The following is a 22,685-nucleotide window of genomic DNA, read 5'->3' as shown; positions in this document are numbered from 1 at the left end:
TATACTATTCATCACATGTCTGTAACTTATTCTTGTCTGACTATAAATATTGATTAAAGCGAGTTGACTTACCCGCCATTTCCAATGAGTGTCATTTCTGCTTCTCTCTCCTCTATTCGCTTCATCACTCTGATTTCCTGTACAGATCAATGAATGTAAAAATTATATGTATTCGAAATCTGTTCTCGTATTTGACTTATTCAACTCGGTTATTCACCAGCTCTGATTAAGTCATGTATTACATACCACGAGGATAGACAGGATGTATATTTTGACAACAATCATTCATACAATCTAATCGGAGTCAGATCCTAACTCACCATACAATAAATCCATTTATGTTAATAACAAGTAAATGATTTATATTGATTAACCCGATGATAGGATAAATTGTGATGGTGGAGAAAATTTGTAGATCAGATGGATGATTTTGATGGAGTTTTGTTCTCTGAACTGGATGGTTTGGTCGTGGAGCTTTCATTGTCCTTCTGAATGACCAAACCATCCAGTTCAGAGAACAATACTCCATCAGAATAAATTGTCTAATAATTTTATTCAAATCATATTACTGTAGTGAACAAGAACACTGGTGGGGACAACCGAATGTATTTAAGCACAAATTACAAACTGTCTTACTAAGATCTGATAACCATACAGCAAACAGTTAATAGGCAAAATAACAACCAATTGTCTCAATCTTCACTGTTCCTTCTGTAGATATCAGTTCATCTTCTCTAATTTCATTGTTTATGCATTTTCCTATCGATTGCGCTTCATTGCTGTTCGTTCCTTATCGATCTTCTGCCAAAATACATTCTATACCTGACCTTCACCATATACTACTTATGTGGACATAAGTAGCCCACAACACATTACAAAAGAAATCTCAGTTTACATTATTAACATTTCTACTTCATAGATTAAAAATTTTAAAAAAAAACGAAATGTTCAATTGAGGTACTTTCTGATAGTGTCTTGTGTTTAAGTTATTCTGTAATAGTAAATCTTATGAAATGAGTGAGAATCAAGTCTGATAGTCATTAAACAACAAGTAACCTACGAAATCTCCCTAGTCATTTATGATATCTGATCATACTTATTGTCCAGTTGATAATTTTGTAAAGAACCTAATCGTTTAGCTAGTTGTCTTGCTTTTAATATCTATTTAATCGTTTAGCTAGTTGTCTTGCTTTTAATATCTATTTATTTAAGGGTTTAAGTCAATAATTCACTCTCGTAGGTAGTTATCAGCTCTCGCTTGTGTGGAAACATTTCAGGCGGCCTGTTTAAGCATCTGGGCTACCTGTTCCTGTCATCTAGATATTTCAACAAGTTATCTAATTTCGTTTGTTTTAATACATCATTATACCTATTAATCGCACAACCTATTCAGGTTCGTTTCTGAAAAGTGTAAGACCTTTCGCTGTAAAGGTTACAGAACGCCTAATCAGAGATATCGTGGTTGCTGACAATATGCAGCGAGAAGAATGTACATTATCCAGATGTCGATTGACTGGGCTGCTAACTTCTAACTGGCGATCATTGAATATTTATCGTCAAAAAGGACGAAGAAGTAAGGAACGGAAACTTGTTGAAGTACTTTGTGCTGAGAATTCTATATTGTACCAAAAATATAGTATTGAATAAAGCTAATAATAATAAAAAAAAATATTCTCATCAACCACCATTCTGTCATTTTCGAAATTTCACTTCTCATTCATTTACCAAACTCTAGTTAATGGTTGAAGCAATTCGTTGCGACTATCCAGGCTTTTTTCACCATTTCGTAAATGTACTTTATTCAGCACTTTGGAACACTCTCCTGTTCGTTAAGCGGATGAGTAGTTCATAAAAAAGTGTAACTATTTTATCGAGGTTTCACTTACACCCTATTTTTGCAATATATGTTGAGATGCGCTACACTGACGTGTTCATAGCAGATATATATATATAGTTACTTTTACATTCTTTTAATGAAATCTTCAGTGAAATTCGCACTGCCAAATGCAGAACTCACCTACTAAATGAACAGAGCACATGTCTGAAGATACCGAATACTGCAAAAATATTAAATATTTTTCATGGTGGTCTAGCTTCAATCGACTCACGCTTTCAACTATGAAAATACTGAAATCTCCACAAAACCCCTTCTGATAATAATAATCATATGCTCACTAGTGACAGACTTCGACAAGTAAATCCAGGAGTTCTAGTGTGAAGCAGTGAGCACGTCTGTTGTGAGATATCAACTCACTGAAGACAATTGGTGAACGGTTGCTCAACTACGTGGATCAGTTGAAGTTAGACATTATTACTATCGGATGCCGGATCAGTGGTCTATCGGTTAAGTGCTCTGGCGCGAGACTGGTACGTCCTGGGTTCGAATCTCGCGAGACGAGATCGTGAGTGCGCATTACTGAGGAGTCCTACACTAGGACGAAACGGCCATCCAGTGCTTCCAGGTTTTTCTTGGTGGTCTAACTTCAATTGACTCACGCTTTCAACTATGAAAATACTATATCTCCACAAAACCACTTCTGATAATAATATTGAATATTGAAAAATACCCGGATAATCTTGGTTCAACTGATTGTATTATGTCTACTAAATATTCGTTTCTGCATATTATTTCAAAGCTTAAACTTGGTATTGTGATTTTTGTTTTGTTTAAGTCAATCAAACCTCATTTGAAAAAGAGTCATCTAAAGTTTTAATTGATTCTTCTGCATCATGTGATGAAACTCGAATACAATCACAACATTTAAGTAATATTGAAGACAATCAAATTAGAGTAGCATCAATTCAATCTAATAACTGTCAATCATTGTCATCATTATCATCATCTACATCGAAACACCACCACCACCAACAACAACAACAATCGTTAAGTAATGAAGAAGATCAATTGAACATGACTGAATCTATAAAGTACCCAATGGTTATTTCAGATTCTGGTGTAAGTATATCATCTTTACCAGTTGGTAGTAGTGATCCAATAAATGTAGAAAATAATGTATCTAAAGGTTAGTTAGTTTTCTTTGTTTGTCTTTAACTATTCATTTCTAATTGATTGATTACTAAATTTTGATAAATGTTGTGTATATCAAGATAATGATTGATCAGTCTCCAAGCTAATATCCTTGGTGCCAGGTAGTGTAACAAGTTTACAGTATATTTGATGTGTGAATGATTTTTTAAATTTTCAGTTATTTTAACTAATTAGCTCAATATAGGACGCATTATATGTTTGGAGTGAAAAGTACCGAGTTCAAGTCTCACTGTGCATATCACTAGTGGAAGGTAGAAATATTCAACTGATCAGTTCTAATTAAGATGAAACACAAATTCTGTACTCCATTGCTAGCTGCATAACAAATATATTAAAAAGAATAACATTTTTAAAGATGAGGAGAATAAAGTATTGATAAATAATTTGGTAGTCCTAACCAAATCTTGACATAACAAACATGACATTGATCACTACTCGACTGCAAACAACTTAGTCCTACAGGATGTCAGTGACCATCTGAATAGCTTAGTAATAACGTTTCAGACTGTGAGGCTGGACGGTGAGCTTTCGCGTTCTCCAGAGAGCGTCACTTCACTTAAAATTACAAGCATTGATTGCTGATGATTGTCAGCTTACACGAAACTTAGTTCCATGGTGCCGTAACAATTACTTCAGCTGCCCAGGCTAGTGACCTTGTTATGAATTTTAGAAAAGGGTTTTCGCCATGTTTTTGTGATTTTACGCCCGGCTTTTATCACATGATTTATTCACTTATTGAAATACGACTTACTCAATCTTAGCACTGTGCCAAAACAATGACGTTCGACCAGTATGAGCAGTCTAGCGTCCTTTTTGGTCCCTTGTCCACCTAGCCCTTTCAATCGAGTCTAAAAACACCAATTACAGCTTCTGCTATACGAATCTATGAGAATCATTTATTTCAAGCATACTCGGTTTATATACCAGATAGACAGACCACATCACACCATAAAATAGAAAATAACATTTGTACAAGATCAAGCCAAATGTTGCTGTGAACGTGGGAGACAATAATCAATAAACTGAATATAATTTAGGGACAGTAGATCGTATCATAATAATCCATAGGTCAAAATGAAGCTTATCATAAGATAAATATAGATATACACCATCTAATTACTCAATAGTTATACAATAAAGATTTATATAGAATAATAGTCAACTAACAGATCCCGGAAATTACCCGTACTTATGTCTTCACTAGGATATAACAGATCTAATTAGAATTAATTCGATCAAATTTTATCCAGTCTCACAGAATAAACAAACACGATATCGATAGTTACTCGTCGAATAGTCAATTGTAGTAGTTGGAAAAAACGTTTGTGACCTAGTTCCAATCACCAGAAATTCAGTTATTTGATCTTAAATATTAAATAATCAAAAGAACAAAAATATTTTCAGAATATAATAAACTCATCATTTGACCTTGAGGCTTTTCATCAGTCGCAGAATCACATAAGTATCAAAACAGGAAAATCTGACTTCATGTATCGATTTTTCTACGAATATTCTTTTTTCCTGACGTTGTTCAAATTCAAATCTATGAAGACATTAAATAGGAATAATATATTTTCATAGTTGAAAGCATGAGTCAATTGAAGCTAGACCACTTAGCAAAACGCGGAAGCACTGGACAGCCGTTTCGTCCTAGTATGGGACTCCTCAGTAGTGCGCATCCACGATCTCGCCTCGCGAGATTCGAACCCAGAACCTACCAGTCTCGCGCCGGAGCATTTAGCCGATAGACCACTGAGCTGGCGGGCATCCAATGGTGTTAATATCTAACTTCAACCAATTCATGAAGTTCAGCAAATGACTCATGCTTTCAACTATGAAAATACTAAAATCTCCACAAAGCCCCTTCTGATAATAATAATCATATACTCACTGATGACTGACTTCAAGAGGTGCATCATGGAGTTCTAGTGAGAAACTGTTATCAGTGGCGATCAACCAAGTATATTGTGAGATAGGAACTCACTGAAGACAATTGGTGAACGGTTGCTCAAAATCGTGGATTGGTTGAAGTTAGACAATAACACCATTGGATGCCGGCTCAGTATTCTAGTGAGTAAGCGCTCGCGTGCGAGACTGGTACGTCCTGGGTTCGAATCTCACCAGTGCGGGATCATGGGTGCGCACTGCTGAAGAGTCCCACAATAGGACGAAACGACCGTCCAGTGCTTCCGGGTTTTCCATGGTGATCTAGCTTCAATTGACTCATGCTTTCAACTATGAAAATACTGAAATCCCCACAAAACGCCTTCTGATATTAATATATATTTGTAAAATATCTCCTTAAAAAAACTTGGACTAGATTACCTGGCGAAACGTTAGATTTACTTCAAATTCATTCGCTGAGATTTTACAAATATATATAATTCCTATTTACTGTCTTACATCAACTTGGCGCCAAAATACTATGAAACTAATCGCTCTAATTTAAGACGAAAGTTCTTATATATATCAAATTTGTAAAGTTTGACGGCGAGACTAAACTTTATGGACGACCTTTGAACGAATCTTAAATGACCTTGAAATATATTAGTCAATCAGAAAACAGTATACAGTAAAAATATATTATACAAAACTAAAAAATTAAAGCGGATACTGTGCTTTTACATGGCTCAAAATCTTCTCAAGGTCAGATATAGGTTCAGAAGTTCTAAAATCATAGTGCGTACGGTACAGGAACTCATCCATATGGCTCTATAGTAGTCGACCTCTGGAGCCATGTTAAGGTCTCAAAAATTCTTTTAGCCTCGACCACATAGCTTCAATGTTGTTGGTATGGTTCAGGGTTAGGTTTTGGGTTAAGGTTAGGGTTTAGGGTTAAGGTTTAGGGTCTTAAACTTAATCGTGATCGAGCGAAAAAAGTCATTTGAGTACCACAGTCACAAGTATAGGAACTTCTTGATAATCACTTCTCTTGTACATTCTGAATTATCACGTCATCTCTAAAATTCGCTGGAAACCGATCGTATGTCGGCATCAGGTACCGAACTTAGCGCCGTGACCTTGAAAACCCGCGAAAGCTTCTAATTGGCTCGTCCATAAAATTTAGTCCCACCAGTTTGATTAATCTCGCCACTTTTTTTTGTTTCTTTTCTTTCTTTCTCTACATTACAGATAATAATAATAAATCCATCCCTATAAACCATACAACACAAAAAGAAGTAAACAATTCTATGGAAACCGATTATACTACTAATAAATTTATATTAAATTATGTTCAATTACATATTGAACAAAATAGTATATTTTCAAAATATTTAATTAATTGTTTAGATCATATTTGGCATAAACATTTCCCAATTGAATCCTTAACAAAATTATACCTAAAGGATAAATTGAAGCCAAATGTATCCAAATTAAATGATAATCATCATGAGATAGATAAAGAGGAGACAGTGAAGAGTAATCATGATGAAGGATTTATTCATGTTTTTACTAAAAATATTATCCAATCAAATCATTGGAATTTATATCAATTAAAATCAAATTATTCTATATTATTTAATACTACTAATAATAGTAATATATTAATGACATCATATTGTAGTAATTCAATTCGACCACCTTTATGGTTAATTTATAGTTTAATAAGACATCCATATTTATCACAACGTGAATGTGTAAGTATTTATTGTATTATGTTTTTATATGATAATAATGAGAATCTATTGTAAAACTATGACATTCTTAAGTTTCAATCTGTTCTCCAGTTAGTCAGTCAGTCACAACGTAGAACTTCGTACGTACGTACGTACGTACGCACATCAGTCCAAGTTGCCATACTACATTAGCACAGAGATGCAGTTGTCGATTCAAATCCCATAGTGGTAGAAGTAGTAAGCATATAAGCACTAATCGGAAAGATTAGGGTTTGAAGATGTTATTGAAGGAGTGTAATCCAGTGAAATGAATTTGGAAAGAGAAAAAAAGATAGAAACATGAAGAATTCAGAAGATTAGAATTTGTCAGAACATAAACAGTGGATGCACCTTCGTCATTGCAAACGATTTTGAACCATGTCATTTAAAGTCTCTAACCATCGATTTTTATCATCTCGCAGATCCCAACCAGGTAGTCTACACCTACCAACATGGCTCAGTCCACTTGTCAGTGACTGCATGGATTTGTGCCACGTTTTGGTCTGGTCGCCTCTAGCTTTCTTTCAACCTACTCCTACACCATAAAACACTGCACGTCGGGACAGTCGGTGGTTGGTCATACGTAACGTGTGTCCCAGTCATCTCAACTGATGAAGTTTCACTACTTCATCAATCGATTTGCCATCCTTACTTGGTACCCTTTTCCTAACAACTGCATTACTTACTCGGTAGTCCCAGGATATACGAGCAATGCTTCGAAGGCACCTATGATCGAACACTAGTAGCCTACGAATATCCTCTACTCTTATCGACCATGTTTCACTGCCATAAAGTAGAACGGAACGAACTGCTGCACAGTAAACCCGTCCTTTGGTTGCTAGACGAATATCTCGCCTACGCCATAGATGACACGAGTTTCAACCTGTTTTATATCTGCTATAGAAGTTGCATGAGTATCGAAAAATTCGCTTCAACAATAATGATCGAAGTCAGTTGTAAAAAAATGTACATCCATTATGACTAATCTTATTTCTTTCTGCAAGTTCATTATAATTATAAATGTTGGTTTATCCCCGACCAAATCTCCTGCTGTGAAGTGATAATCTGGTTCACCTATCTGTATGACTCAATCGAGCTAAACTGGTTGGAATACGATCAGATTCATCAGTTCTGTAACTGACTTTTTTTAAGTATGAAATATTTATACTGATTAATTTCGAATCCTATTGAACTATATTGATCATATTGCAATGTGGTCATCATTGTTAGAATGACAACTTTGCTCATACAATGTTAATATATTAAATGGTTCGAAAAAATCGACTGAAAGTTTTTAAATTATTTACATTATACTGTTCATTCAGGGGAGAGTTCAGTAGTGTAGCTTTGAATTGGAGACGTTAAATAGCTATCGTGGATATGTTATTATTATTATTAGCTTTCTTTAGTATTATATTTTTGATACAATACAGAATTCTCAGCACAATGTATTTCAACAAGTTTCAGTTTCTTACTTCTTGATCGACCCTGAAGACAAATATTGAGTGATCGTCAGTTGGAAGTTAGCGGTCCAGTCAATTGACATCTAAATAATGTACATTCTTTTCGCTACGTATTGCCAGCAACCATGATATCTCTGAATGGGTTTTTTCATAATTTGTACAACGAAGGGTTGTACACTTTTCAGAAAAGCACCTGAATAGCTTATGCGCCTAATAGAAATAATGATGTATTAAAACAAACAAAAATTAGATAACTTGGTGAAATATCTAGACAGCAGTAACAGATGGCCAAGATGTTCAAGCAGGACGACAGTTTACATAGAACCAAACTTTCCTTTACTGAAAGATGAAGTCTTTTGATTTTATACATACAGCTTCAAAATGGCGCTAATGCTAACATCATATTTTCCTTTTGATCGTAAAAGTTACCATATGTGCATGGACACCTGTTATATCTAGAGCCTTGATTCTTAATATGCCGCGAACTACTTGACTACTTGAACGATAGAACCCGCAAACGTCGCAAAAGAGAGAAGACAAAGACTGGTAAGCAGGAAGTTTATTGCCCCAAACAATGTCAAAATATAGCACAGAAATCTCGTGTATTTATAGTTTTTGGCTGAAAGTAAATTATCATTTAGGTCAACCAATAAGCACATAGGTATCAAACTAATCCATCCAATGGGGAAGCTCCACGTTGGCATTTCTAGAACATTCCCCTAGCCCTGATTGGATGGAATGTCTGCGGCTCTTCCTGGGCTTCCTAGAGCCTCCTCGACTTCACCTGTGGACCATCCTCACAACACCCATACATTAAAAGGGAAAAGGGGTGGAACAACTGTCTGATCAGCTTAAAATTCACTTTGGTTCCCAATCCCAAAATACTGTATGTGATAGTTAGCTGTACTCGTGTGCACCATAGGCTTATAGTTGCCAGTTTAAAAGTCTACCAAATTACATACAGCATGTGTTTACTAATTTTGATAAGTGATAGTGTTAGCATTGACCACAATGGAATCCATTTTACTGATATCTAATATATATATATATATATATTTCACTGTATTATACTCTTTCAATAACATCTCCAAACCCTAATCTTTCACATAATGCTTATACTCTTACTACTTCTACCACTATGGGATGTGAATCGACAACTGCAACTCTGTACTAATGTGGTATGGCAAATCGAACTGATTTACGTACGTACGAAGTTCTACGTTGTGACTGACTGACTGATATTTCTGTTCACTGTTTATTACTTTGTCTTCACCTTAAAGGCTCTTAGCGGTTACTGTATCTGGTTACATTTCGAAGCTAATAAATGGATAAAAAAATGCCAACAATTATCATCATCAAATTTCAGTCAATCTGTTTATTTTGATTGGTCTATTCCTGGAACATTACACCATAATCATCATCATTCTACCTCACAATCTCATAGAATTATACCATTTCAATTATCAAGAATACGCAGATTCGCTACAGGATTATTATCACCGACAACATCGTTTATGTGTATAACAAATCCAAGTTCAGAAGTTGACCTGAAAAATTATAATAATCGTCATTTATGCTCAAAAAAATTATTAGATCGTGCCTTAGGTTTAATTTTACATGGATTAGAAAAATTTTCAATAATGAAAAATTGTGAAACAATCTTTACTGAACATTTTGATAAGGTAAGATGTTTTTCATTGTACATATTATTTTGTAACACTACCAGTCGAATGAGAGCTTATGGCGAACTGTCATCTGATTTTACAACCTCAAGTTGTGTCTGACAAGATTGTCCACTATCGCCATTTTTGTTTAAATTCATTATAGACCTATTGCTGGAAATAACAGTCTCGTCGACTGAATTTTCAGGAATTGATCTCCTACCAGGAGGTCCACTAATTGACTTAGAATACGCAGATGACATAGTCGTGTTTGATGAAGACGCTGACAAAATACAGAGTCTTCTGTTAGAACTGAGTAATAATGTCAGGATGTTTGGGATGCGTTTCTCCCCATCCAAATGTAAATTGTTACTCCAGGACTGGCCTGACTCAACACCTGAACTAAGGATAGGGAATAGAGTAGTCGAACGCGTGGACAACTTCACTTATCTTGGAAGTGTGATCAGCCCTAATGGGTTGGTGTTTGACGAAATCTCAGCACGGATTCAAAAAGCTCGTTTAGTTTTCGCCAACATACGTCACCTATGGTGAAGACGAGATATCCGTCTATCAATTAAGGGACGAGTATACTGCGCAGCAGTTCTTTCTGTTCTACTTTACGGCTGTGAAACATGGCCATTAAGAGTAGAAGATACTCTTAAATTACTAGTATTTGACCACAAAGGTCTCAGAAATATTGCTCGCATCTGCTGGAATCACTGGGTAATTAATAGTGAAGTTAGATACAGGGTATTAGGAAATGATGGTAAATCAGTTGATGAGGTCATGAATCTTCATCGACTGAGATGGCTGGACCACGTGTTACATATACCTGAAAACCGATTACCACGACGTGCTATGCTGACTAGTGTAGGGGATGGTTGGAAAAGAGTTAGGGGCGGCCAAACCAAAACGTGGCATCAGTCCTTGAAGTCACTAACTTCTAGTCTGAGCCGTGACGGTAGATGCAGACTACTTGGTTGGGGTCCGCATGACTATGGTAACCAATGATTTGATATGATAAATGAATCTTCCATAGATTACTATTGAATAACAGAGAGTATTGAAAAAGTGTTTAGTCCTAACTTGGGACTCCTCATCAGTGCTCTACCACAATTCTACTCAGAATGGAATGTAATGCTTTTAAGTCTCGAAGCTAGTGTATTTTCGTTAAACCATCTTATTGGGATATAGTATAGCATATTGCCAAATCCATGCAGTTTTCCATTTAATCGATATCAATACTGTCTAAAATTTCGTTATATGTATTGTCATTTCAACGAATTTCACATATTTGTTGCTAGGTAATTTTTTTTAGTCACTTGGTGTAAAACTTTTTTTTCTTGTTGCTTACAATCATAGAAAACTAATTGTTTATTCGAATCTCCTCCATATGATGTAACTGGATTTATCTCTGAACCGATTTACTTTCGTCAAGCTCATCATCATCTTACTATCTCTTTCGAATTCGAAAATATAATTGACAATGCATATAATAATTCCAATGTCAATAATGTGAGATACAATGAGTTAACAGCTAATAAGAATACTACTACTAATACCGCTACCACTACTACTACTAATACTACTACTACTAGTACTACCACCACTACTACCCCTACTACTATTACCACCACTTTTACTACTACTCCTACTACTACTACCACTACTACTACTACTCCTACTACTACTACTACTACCACTACTACTACTACTAATAATAATAATAACCGTTGTAATAATCCTAATTTTCACAAATACTATCTATTATCTACGTTTCCAGTATTATTTTCAACATTAATTGGTAGTTTGATTGATGCATTATTAAGCTGTATTGTTAAATTAAAAATAGATTATCATACTAAGTTACAATCTAATCAAGATGATCATCATAAAGGAAATCACTTGACTTCGTCTTCGTCTTCTTCTGCTGCTGTTGTCGATAATGACAACAATGATGAAACTACTACATCAGAGATTGATTTATGCACTTATGGTTTGGATGCTTTAATTATTTTATTACAGGTTAGTTTGTGTATTATGAATTCATTTGATTCCAATTTATGCTGAATATTCATAAATGGATCTATTGAATAACCTTCCAAACATATAAGTAGATCGTTGCATAGTCGAATCTCGCGAGGCGGCATCGTGGATGTCTAGAGTTTAAATGTTCGTCCGCGAGATCGACAGGTCCTGAGTTCTAATACCACGGGTGGGATCGTAGATGCGCACTTCTGAGGAGTCCCACAATAGGACGGAACAGCTGTCCAATGCTTCCAGGTTTTCCATGGTGGTCTAGCTTTAATTGACTCATGATCTCAACTATATAAAATTATTAAAATCTTCACAAAACCCCCTTCTTAAACTTTAGTTTATTGTAATTTGCTTCTCTATTCACTCAGTAGTTTATCTATAGTCGTGTCTTTATATTCTCTTTTTTTTAAATCGTTACCTCTACTTGGAGGTAGTATTTATGCGCAAAATGAAGTGTAAAATTGGAGTACTGGGCTTTTACGCATTGTAAATGATGACGTAGAAACAAACTAGGGCAGTTTCCAAACTAATAATACATTTAGCTTTCAGAATCTCAAAAGGAAGAATGATATACATATGTATTTTGTTCACTGGCTATCATATGGTTGAATCTTCTGAAATTAATCTACTCTCTTACAGATCATACCTTTACGTCAAAAATTCAATGACTGTTACTCCAAAAGAAAAACAATCTATTCCGGGGTTGGCTTCCAGACAGTTATTCAGTTTTCACTTAAATTATGATGATTCCCTATAGGTCAAGCTTCTCATATTACAAAGATAATCATGATACTGGTATTTAGCCTCCTTGAAAAAAAACAACTTTCTAATCATACTGTCTGCATTCTTAATTTTATAACATATTGTATTCAGTCTCTCTGTGTTATATCTGAAGCGTTTCGAATTCACTATTCAGCGAACGGAACAAAGACTTGTGACCAGAGACCGATAAGCTAGTTATTCTGACGCGTCCTAGACCCAGCTAACTAGAGTAAGAAGACCAAGTTGGAAGCGGGGAAAATATATTCCGTAAGGGGAAAAAATCAAACGTATATATACAGCAATAATTTGTCCTTGGGCAGCATTACAAAATAGCACACTAAAAGATACAACAGACCAATAGGGTTTAAGATATTTTACAAGTGAGAAATTCGACTCGAAGGTGAAAAGAGCGCTTTTGGCGCGAAAACAAAGAAATTCAAAATTTCAAAATAAAATTACAAAAATAGGCCATTTACCAAGTGAGTTTTGGGGATTTAGCATCCCCAACACTCTGTTACAGAATCTTCTTGCTAACTGTTATATCTAGAGCTTTGATTCTTGCTATGCCGCGTACTACTAGACTACTTGAACGATCGAACCCGCAACGTCACAAGAGAGAAGACAGAAGACTAGTAAGTAGGAATTTTATTCCCTGAAACTGTGTCAAAATATAGTATAGAAATCTCATGTATTTATAGTTTTTTGGACAACTAATAGGCACATAGGAGTCATTCTTATCCATCTAATAGGGAAGCTACACGTTGACACTCTAGAATATTCCCCTAGCAGTGATTGAATGGAATGTCTTCGGCTCTTTCTGGGCTTCTTGAAGGCTTCCTAAAGTTTACCAGCGAGCCATCCTTACACTAACAAAGTGGTAGAATAAATAAAATCAAAATTCAGTTTTTGTTTTAATTTTCTTCAAAAAGTTTTCATCTGACATTTTCTTTTTATCCCCATTTTTAGGATTCAGATAATTGTGTTCTCAGTTCTGCTATCAAATCTAATTTATTACCAGTATTATTTAATATGGCTTGGTTATTAGAATTTGGCATGGATAAAGCCAACTCATTATTACTTATGAATGATAGTGATTATAACAGCACTAATAGAACAATGTACAATATCCCATCTCTTCTAATGCCTATTTTAATTAGTTTAAGTCGTTTAATTGGTCGTGTAACTAGTTGGCTAATAATGGATGAAAAATTTAGCGTTGAATTAGTGACTTCAACCTCTTCTGCCTTTCATTATTCCCTTGATACTTCAACACGATTTAAATTAATAAGAACTTTTCTGCAATATTTAGTTTCCATGAAACCTGAATTAGACAATGAAGATTATGATGGATATGTTGTAAACTTGGAATCAGGTAAGCTACTGTTGGATATTATCATAATCATTGTCACTGGACCTGTGTATTGCTCTTTGACTATGAAAAGTATCTTTTAAATATAGAGGATAGTAGCAGTGCATTAGTGCTTGATCGTCGATGCTTTGAAGCATTGTTCATATTCCCTAAGATCATTGTGATGATATCCGTTTTTGATCTACCACATTATCAAGTGCGTATAAAGGTTGAATGTAAAGGTACTATGTAAAAGTTCTAACTCAATTGATGAAGTTGTTGATCTTCACTAACATTTATGACATATTTCTAAACACTATCCATCATGACGTGTACCGTTGTGTGGTAGAGGAATACGTTGTGAGAAAGCTAGGAGTGATCAAACCATAGAATAAAATCATTCTATGAAGTATAATTGACTGTTGACCTAAGCTGTATCGTAGGAATAGACTGTTTAGTTTGTGTTTTTTTGGTGACTAATAAATAGAGTTTTATGACATTGATTAGAAATGGTCCAAATCGTGCAAATACACTTACACCTTATCTTGAAGCCTCAACATACACAAAGGAAAAATCAAGACTCTAAAATACAACACGGAAAACACCAACCCAATCACACTTGATGGAGAAACTCTGGAAGAGGTGGAAACATTCACGTACCTGGGAAGCATCGTTGATAAACAAGGAGGATCGGATGCAGATGTAAAGGCGAGGATTGGCAAAGCAAGGGCAGCATTTCTACAATTGAAAAACATATGGAACTGAAAACAACTGCCAACTAATTTCAAAGTGAGAATCTTCAATACGCACGTCAAGACAGCCCTACTGTACGGAGGTGAAACGTGGAGAACTGCTACAACCATCGTCAAGAAGGTACAAGTATTTATAAACAGTTGTCTACGTGAAATACTTAATATTCACTGGCCGGATACTATCAACAACAGACTTCTGTACGAGAGGACAAACCAACTTCCAGCTGAAGAGGAAATTATGAAAAGACGTTGGAAGTGGATAGGACATACATTGAGGAAATCACCAAACTGCATCAAGAGGCAGGTGCTAACTTGGAATGGTGAAGGGAAGCGGAAAAGAGGAGGGCTAAAGAACACATTACACCGGGAAATAGAAGCAGATATGAAAAGGATGAATAACAACTGGTAATAACTAGAAAGGATTGCTCAGGACAGAATTGGATGGAGAATGCTGGTGTGCGGCCTATGCTCCTTTGTGAGGGGTAACAGGCGTAAGTAAGTAAGTAAGTTAGTTCTACTCAAAAAATTATTGGATAGTATCTTGTCTTAGTTTTTTTTATTAAACAATAATTTCATGTTACAGTTTTTCTCTTTAATCATATTTCAATTTCAGAACTGCAGTTTAATCCTGGACCAGTTAGTCGATGTCTTGTTCGTCGAGTTTTACACAGTCTTTTGGAAACTTCAACTAGTCAATTAGATCGAATTGGACAGGAACTTAACAGATCAGTAGCCATTAGTCAACAAAATACAGATAAACAACAAGAAAGTAAGTTTATCCAGGGGAAATTTTTTTTTAATATTTCGATCGACATCGGTCGTCTACAATGAAAAGTGAATGAGTGTTTGTACATATGAATAAAATATTTGTATTCTAGTTTAGCCAGTTAGTAATGAATTGTAGTAAAGCACTGTAGATAGCTCGAAACTAGCATAGTCAATGTATCAAAAAGGTGAAGGTATTTATAATCAGTTGTCTAACGCTTGATCTTCAGATCATTGAACCTGAATGAAATGGCGTACATTTTCGGCTTCAATCAATTGACGATAGTGTTCAATCCTCACTCACTCCATTCATTGAATAACTGTCTCTCAACCTACATGGTCTCACTGGATTTTTCACGGTTTCTCACTAAAACTCCAGGAGTTCCACCCTAAATCGAGCTGTTGGTTAGAAGTATTTATTATTGGTATGGAGGGATTTGTGAAAATTGTAGGTTTTTCATATCTTAAATCATATTCATAAGTTTGATTCTGGAAGTGGGATCTTGAATACACTCTACTAGAGAGCCCCATACTAAGACGAAACACGTTTCTATTGATTCCAGGTTTTAAATGCTGGTCTGGCTAAAACCACTTAGTGATATAAGCTGTGAAAGTTTAACAATCTTCACAGATTTCTCCATACTAAATCGTTTATATTTAGAGACCTTAAATAATATGGATTATTGGATGCCAGCTCAGTGGTCTATCGGTTAAGTGCTCGCGCGCGAGACTGATAGGTCCTGGACTCGAATCTCGTGAGGCGGGATCGTGGATGCGCACTGCTGAGGCGTCCCACAATAGGACGAAACGGCCGTCCAGTGCTTCCAGGTTTCCCATGGTGATCTATCCTCGATTGACTCATGATTTCAACTATATTATACTGATGTGTGGGCGAGAATGACAGTGATTGGTTGTCTTGATGAGTCAGACATTAGATAGGATGACAGGTGTTATGTGTTATATATATATTCCCCTATCCTTATTATGTAGGAACTGTTCCCTGTTGATGGACTGTTATTGATTGACTGTTCTTTGTATCGGATTTTGGTGTGGAAATATATTGACGTTATAGTCAGGCTAATCTCGTGTTCTTGATCTGAGTTGTGTTGAAGTCCTGTAGAATAGACACTGGGTGGGAATCTAGTGTAGATATTCGTCTAAGGTAAATTAACGTCCCACATACGTGTAAAAAGTGAAAGGACTGTTATAACCAAAAACCCTAGCGGTATAACAAGCATCCTCTTCTTACGTTTATAACATATACCTATTTTCAAAATTTGGTTTTTTTTCTCTCTCTCTCTTTTAATACTACAGATGATATACAAACCAATACTGATGATGGAAATATAAAGTATCTTTGTGAACATTTAAAATTACATCATAATCATTTAGTATGGATATTAAATTGTACTGTCAATGTACTTATTTATTCACGTATGTTAACCCATAATTATGGTTCATTTCTTGGACTAGTTAAATTATTTCTCATAGGATTAGTTCTTTTCATAGATCTCCATAAAAGTGAGGTTCGTTTTGTATTTCACCAGGTACTTATTGTTATTCTTAATGTTCATGTAGTGAACAAGAACATAGGTGGTGACAATCGAATGTATGTGAATACAAAATATACAGAACGCCGAAGTAAAATCTGAGAACCGTATTGTTAATTAAATTCACTTAGTATTACTTGTTTGAATCTTCCCATTGATGTTTAGGACTGCAACTGGTCAGTCTCTAATTGGCATATGTGCATACTGTGAGTATTGCCTCGATATAGTCTAAATTCACAAGCATTGTTAGCAGGAAGGGATGAAGGCTGGCAGTGGAATCCAGAACTCGCGTCTCGTCCTATTCGGGCCTCTTCATCTGGATGTACCTGCAACCCAAAGTAGATATTCACTCCGGGACTCGAACCCAGTACCGTTCCCCTCAAGCCCCTTCATGTTATGTATTTAGCTAGTGAGTCCAGGTAGCCTTTAGCTTGTGTAGACCTCAACATCAATGAGAAGTTTCAAACAACGATTACAAAAATGAAATAAAAACCATCAAGTGTAGTTTCGCGTTAAAAATTGACTGTGATTTAAACAAATGAATTAAATACCGCCCGACACTATACCAGCAACATAACTGACTTGTATCTTATAACCATCGAAACACTATCTTTAAGGCCAAACCAAAACGTGGCATCAGTGCTTGAAGTCACTAACTTCTAGTCTGAGCCATGTTGGCAGATGCAGACTACCTGGTTAGGGTCGGTGTGGCTATCGTAAGCAATGGTTGGAGACTCTGTGTGACATGGCTCAGAATTGATTACAATGGCCTAGGTGTATATACACAGTCTTTATCTTCCGTTAAACCTTGAAATTAAAATTGCTTCATAACTGTCTTCCTTCCTTACTATATCCTCATGTACAGCCTTTCTTTTATATATCTACCACCACTAAATTAACTATTATGAATTCGGTGTTCATCTTGTTGTGCAAACGAGGTATGACAACTTGGACCGATGCATGTGTGTGCCTGGTCCTACGTTGTAGCTGACTTACTGACTATCTTTATGATCCAAACAGGGAGTTGAAATGGATTGATAGAACCTAGATTTTTCTCATACCATTGCGTGACTAAGTTACTGAATGGTAGTTATCTAATATAGATCATTTTAACTCTCAGAAAAATATTACTAGACCAGTTTAACAGCAACAAAGAAACCAGAATTCTTCTAAACCACATGTTGTAAAATGTAATGTATCATCCAACTCTCTTTTGTAGCTTATCGAGATGAAAATATTATCAACGTCCTAAATCAATTAAGTTCAATACATGAAATATCTAAACATCAAACTACAACCATTTCTCCAGTTCCTTCAAGAATACAAAGTTTGCATATTGATTTGGGAAAAGAGATTGATGTCGATGAAAATATTCATCAAACTTGTCATACTCCTTCTACTCCTCACCATCATCATCATGATTTTGCTGATAGAAAACAAACTTCATGTGATCTGTCAAAGTCATCTTTCCATCATGACAATGACAGGGATCCTGAATGTCAGATAATGAAAGAAATACATTTGTTATTTTCAAAACAGAAGGTTTTATTTTTACGTATGCAACAAAGTTTAGAACAAGCTATAATCACTTCAATGTTTACTACAGTACAACATATTCAGGTAAGTACCATAGTGATTAAAAATAAGCTTTCCTGTTTACTTTTCTAAATCTTTTTAGTTTAATGAATGTGTAGGGTGAGACTACATTTTGTGGACGAACCAATCAGATTTAAGATAACAGGTCTTGGATTTTGACGCGAAATTCATTCATCCATTTGGCTAAATAGCATTTTGGCATTTTTAGCTGTTGTCAGTTCCTGATAAAAATCTTAAATCTAATTCCTCACCAACTATAATTCATAATTCCAATGCTTCATACTGGTTTGTAACCCTGACTAGTCTTACTTAGTAGGCGGACATTCTCTTTAGAATTTCTCTAAGGTCATTTATGAATTATAGTCTCACTATGTGCAGTCTTTGAATATTGGAACAGCTTAACTGACAATGATTTCATCATCTTAGATGGTTTTTTGATGTGACCGCTCATATTACTCTTCTAATGTACCTCTGCACAAGCACTTCTAGTTAGGGAAATTATTTGGCATGTGTATTACTCATCCCAACCACCTCAGTCGTTAAAAATTCACGACCTCATTAATTTATTTATTGTATCTACTTAATATATAACAAAAAGTTATTGAACAATCTCTTTCCTCTATATTCCTCCAGTTTTGCGCACTGCTAAAGGAGTCCCAAAATAGAATGTAATGACCGTCCAGTGCTTCCACGTTTTCCATGGTTGTCTAGCTTGATTCATTCATAATCTCAACTATTAAAATAATAATAGAATAATAATAATATTAATTATCATCGTTAATTAATAATATCACGATAATGATAAGACGTACTTCTTTTGTACGCGTAGTTTTAGTTTAAGCTTATGGATGGTAAGACCTTCGGCTATTTTTAAGAGTTCGATACAAAGAAATCTAGATAGATTTGAATGAATCATATAAACAACCTTAAAATCAAACTATGGATCTGTAGAATGATAACAGTCGATTAGGTGTATTTATTGAATTTCACATGAGCAAATCACCCGACTGCATCACAAGACAAGCCCTCACATGGAATCCTGAAGGCCAAAGGAGAAGAGGAAGATTGAAGAACATATTACACCGAGAAATAGAGACAGGAATGAGAAGAATGAACAAAAGCAGGATAGAACTAGAAAGGAAGGGGCAGTAGAGAGTGGGTTAGAGAATGCTTGTCGGCAGCCTATGCTCCATTGGGAGTAACAGGCTTAAGTAAGTAAGCAAGTAATTGAATTTCACATGGCTTTTCCATTATCTCTATCAATGATTCTTTTTTTCCTTCTTTTTCAGAATGGTAATTTATTAAAACTACCGAATATTTCAAATTATATAACAACTAATGACTTCATGAATTTATACAAAAAATCTCTCGGTCAAATTCTTGTTTCACGTATACAATTACCAGAAATGAATGTAGTTGTTGATTTCTTAATTACATATTTATTAAAATTATTTAATGATGACTCTTTTTTATTGAATTCATGTTTAACCACCCTACCATCTATGGTAAGTTGATTGATAAAGAAGATTGTTTTGAATTGCTTATTAAGATATTCTTTTCAATGTGATATTTGTTACAGATTAGTTTCTTTTGTGTTACTGCCCCCAAATGCCCTGGTAGGGCTGAGAGTGGGGAGATCCCGCTCCCCCCACTCAAAATGCTCTCACATGGCCACGCGTATATATAGCCTCTGTCAGGGAAGTCTAACTCACTGCCTTCTCGTGGCATCACTTTTGTTTACGAAATTGAAAGGACGAAAAGCGAATGTCCAACGCTTTAACTGGGTTGGTGGATATGGAGGATACACCTATGGCAGTTGGAAAACCCTGATTCCAAACCAATGGTGCACATAGGCTCCTGTATCCTGAGGGAACAAATGGCGTATAAATCAATCGTTGGTCACCGGCTTCCGTGGGACTGCATCTCCTTACTATGCTCCACTGCCTTTTGGAACATACTTTTAGGTCGACGGCTTCGGGTGTGGCCCCTCTAAGAAAACCATCTGCTTCGGTTCGGGCACTCGGTCAGTGAGATTTATGTGGCGCATATATATGTGGTGCCCCTTTGTACCAATATTTATGTGTTTAAGTGAATAATAATTTGTAGTACTAGAAAGTTATTCTGTTATTTTATGAAACTCTTTAGTAGCAGTGCACAGTTTAGACCCTATTAGGAGTTGAATCTAGGACTATCTATTCTTGTAGCAAGTCATCGATTATTAGATCACTTGCTTATCATTCAACTATTACTGTCAATCATATTTTTGACAGAATGTTGATGGAAATTCAGTCAATTGAATAAGCTTCATCTTTTACATTTAGAAAAAGAAAAGATCTGTTGATGCTCGATTTTCATAGAAGGAAAGTTGACCTATAATTACAAATAATCATTAGCTTACACCAAATAAAGTATTTTTAAACAGTCGGTATCAAGTTCAGACAAGTTAGATAGACGAAACGTTGGAATTATTTAAATTTCAATCGCTGAAACTATTTCAAATATAATGTTTTCACGTATAATGACTTCTCTATACTCGGCGCCCAATTATTGACAAACCATTCGTTCTAACCTTGACGAATATTCGTATAAAGTCTGTATTAATTGTTTGTTTATCGCTGTTTGATGTTTTTTTCGAAAATTCAAACATTGTTCCTCTTCGTTATTGAACTAAAAGTGTTACTATAAACTATTTGGTTCTTTTTCTTTGTAGTTTTGCCTGTACTTTTACTTCACAAATTGTATTTTAGTTAGAGAATCATTGAAAATTATGAGCCCATAGAAAGCTGTTTCATCCTAGTATAAGATTCCTCAGTAGTATATATTCATATCCTCACGAGGAATTGGGCCTATGATATTCACATGTCACTGTAACTGTGCTTTTTTAGACAACTGTATCGGAATCTAATAGTTTACATTTTATAACTCCTATGATCTCGTGACAATACATGAACACCATCCACCTCCATTGGTGATATTTATTTCAATTATGATATGATTAAATTCCACTGATAATAGTTTCTCACTAGAAGTACGGGAATCACCTCTCGGAGTTGGTCGATAATGGTCACATGGTGACTGACTAATCAAAATATCGATATAAGCAATTATCATTAAGGCCAACAGACATTTATCAAATACTTTCAGTAAATCTATAGTGAGAATGATAGGACTTTCTCTTTATATAGTACAACGTAGACATCAATTTGTAGTTGGTCGTTAACGCATAATAGCAAGACGAATTTCACCTAAGAACATGAATCATGAGCGCACTGAAATAACGTAATGTCGTAATAAAGAAAACTAAGCATTTTTAAGTCATCATAGAAAGATATTTATGAAGAAACAATTATACTGAAGATCCAGATGTTTGCAACCACTATAAGTGATTATCGTATGGACTTCATCTACTAACATGACTGATTTGTTTAGTCAACGACTACGTGGTGGGATGCCAAATCTTATTTTAATCGCTTCTATCTTTCTTTCAACTTGTAGTGAAATACAGTTTATTTTCATTGATTCATTCTGTTATTTATTTATTTATTTAAACATATAAATATTGGTACAAGGAAGCACCACATATATATGTGCCGCACAAATCTGATTTGATTTGTATGAAGGCTGTGATACTGCCCGGGTGCCCAGACTGAGACAGGGGGTTTTGTTAGGAAGCTACACCCAGAGCCTTTGACCTAAAGGTCTGACTCACAAGGCAGTGGAGCAGTCCGATGGTAGCCGGTAACCAACAATTGGTTCATACACCATTTGTTCCCTCAGGATACAGGAGCCCATGTGCACCATTGGTTTGGAATCAGGGTTTTTCAACTTCCCTAGATGGACTTTCCGTGTCCACCAAGCCGGTTAAGGCGCCGTAGATTCGCTTTTCTTCCTCTCAATTTCATGAACAACACTCCCGCCACGAGAAGGCAGTGAGTATGACTTCCCGGGTAGAGGCTATATATGCGTGGCCATTAGAGAGCATTTGGAGAGGGAGAGCGTACTCTCCCCACTCTCGGCCGTATCAGGGCATTTGGGGGCTATTCATT

At 35.6% G+C, this 22,685-nt stretch overlaps 1 protein-coding gene across 1 annotated transcript in view; it reads left to right on the top strand.

The window, feature by feature from the left end:
• Nucleotides 1-22,685, top strand: part of Smp_162930 (beige/beach protein-related) — a gene marked incomplete at both ends in the record, with an annotated part of 105,860 nt that overhangs the window by 35,444 nt on the left and 47,731 nt on the right. The window contains 8 exons of the mRNA XM_018790235.1: nt 2,673-2,956; nt 9,449-9,850; nt 11,696-11,854; nt 13,595-14,000; nt 15,342-15,497; nt 16,808-16,927; nt 18,263-18,541; nt 18,586-18,663. Coding sequence (XP_018655598.1) covers nt 2,673-2,956; nt 9,449-9,850; nt 11,696-11,854; nt 13,595-14,000; nt 15,342-15,497; nt 16,808-16,927; nt 18,263-18,541; nt 18,586-18,663 — 1,884 coding nt within the window. The remainder of the gene's footprint in view (nt 1-2,672; nt 2,957-9,448; nt 9,851-11,695; nt 11,855-13,594; nt 14,001-15,341; nt 15,498-16,807; nt 16,928-18,262; nt 18,542-18,585; nt 18,664-22,685) is intronic.

This window comes from Schistosoma mansoni, chromosome W, assembly GCF_000237925.1.
Source record: "Schistosoma mansoni strain Puerto Rico chromosome W, complete genome".
Taxonomy (NCBI): domain Eukaryota; kingdom Metazoa; phylum Platyhelminthes; class Trematoda; order Strigeidida; family Schistosomatidae; genus Schistosoma; species Schistosoma mansoni.
This window is presented reverse-complemented; position numbering and strand designations above follow the sequence as displayed.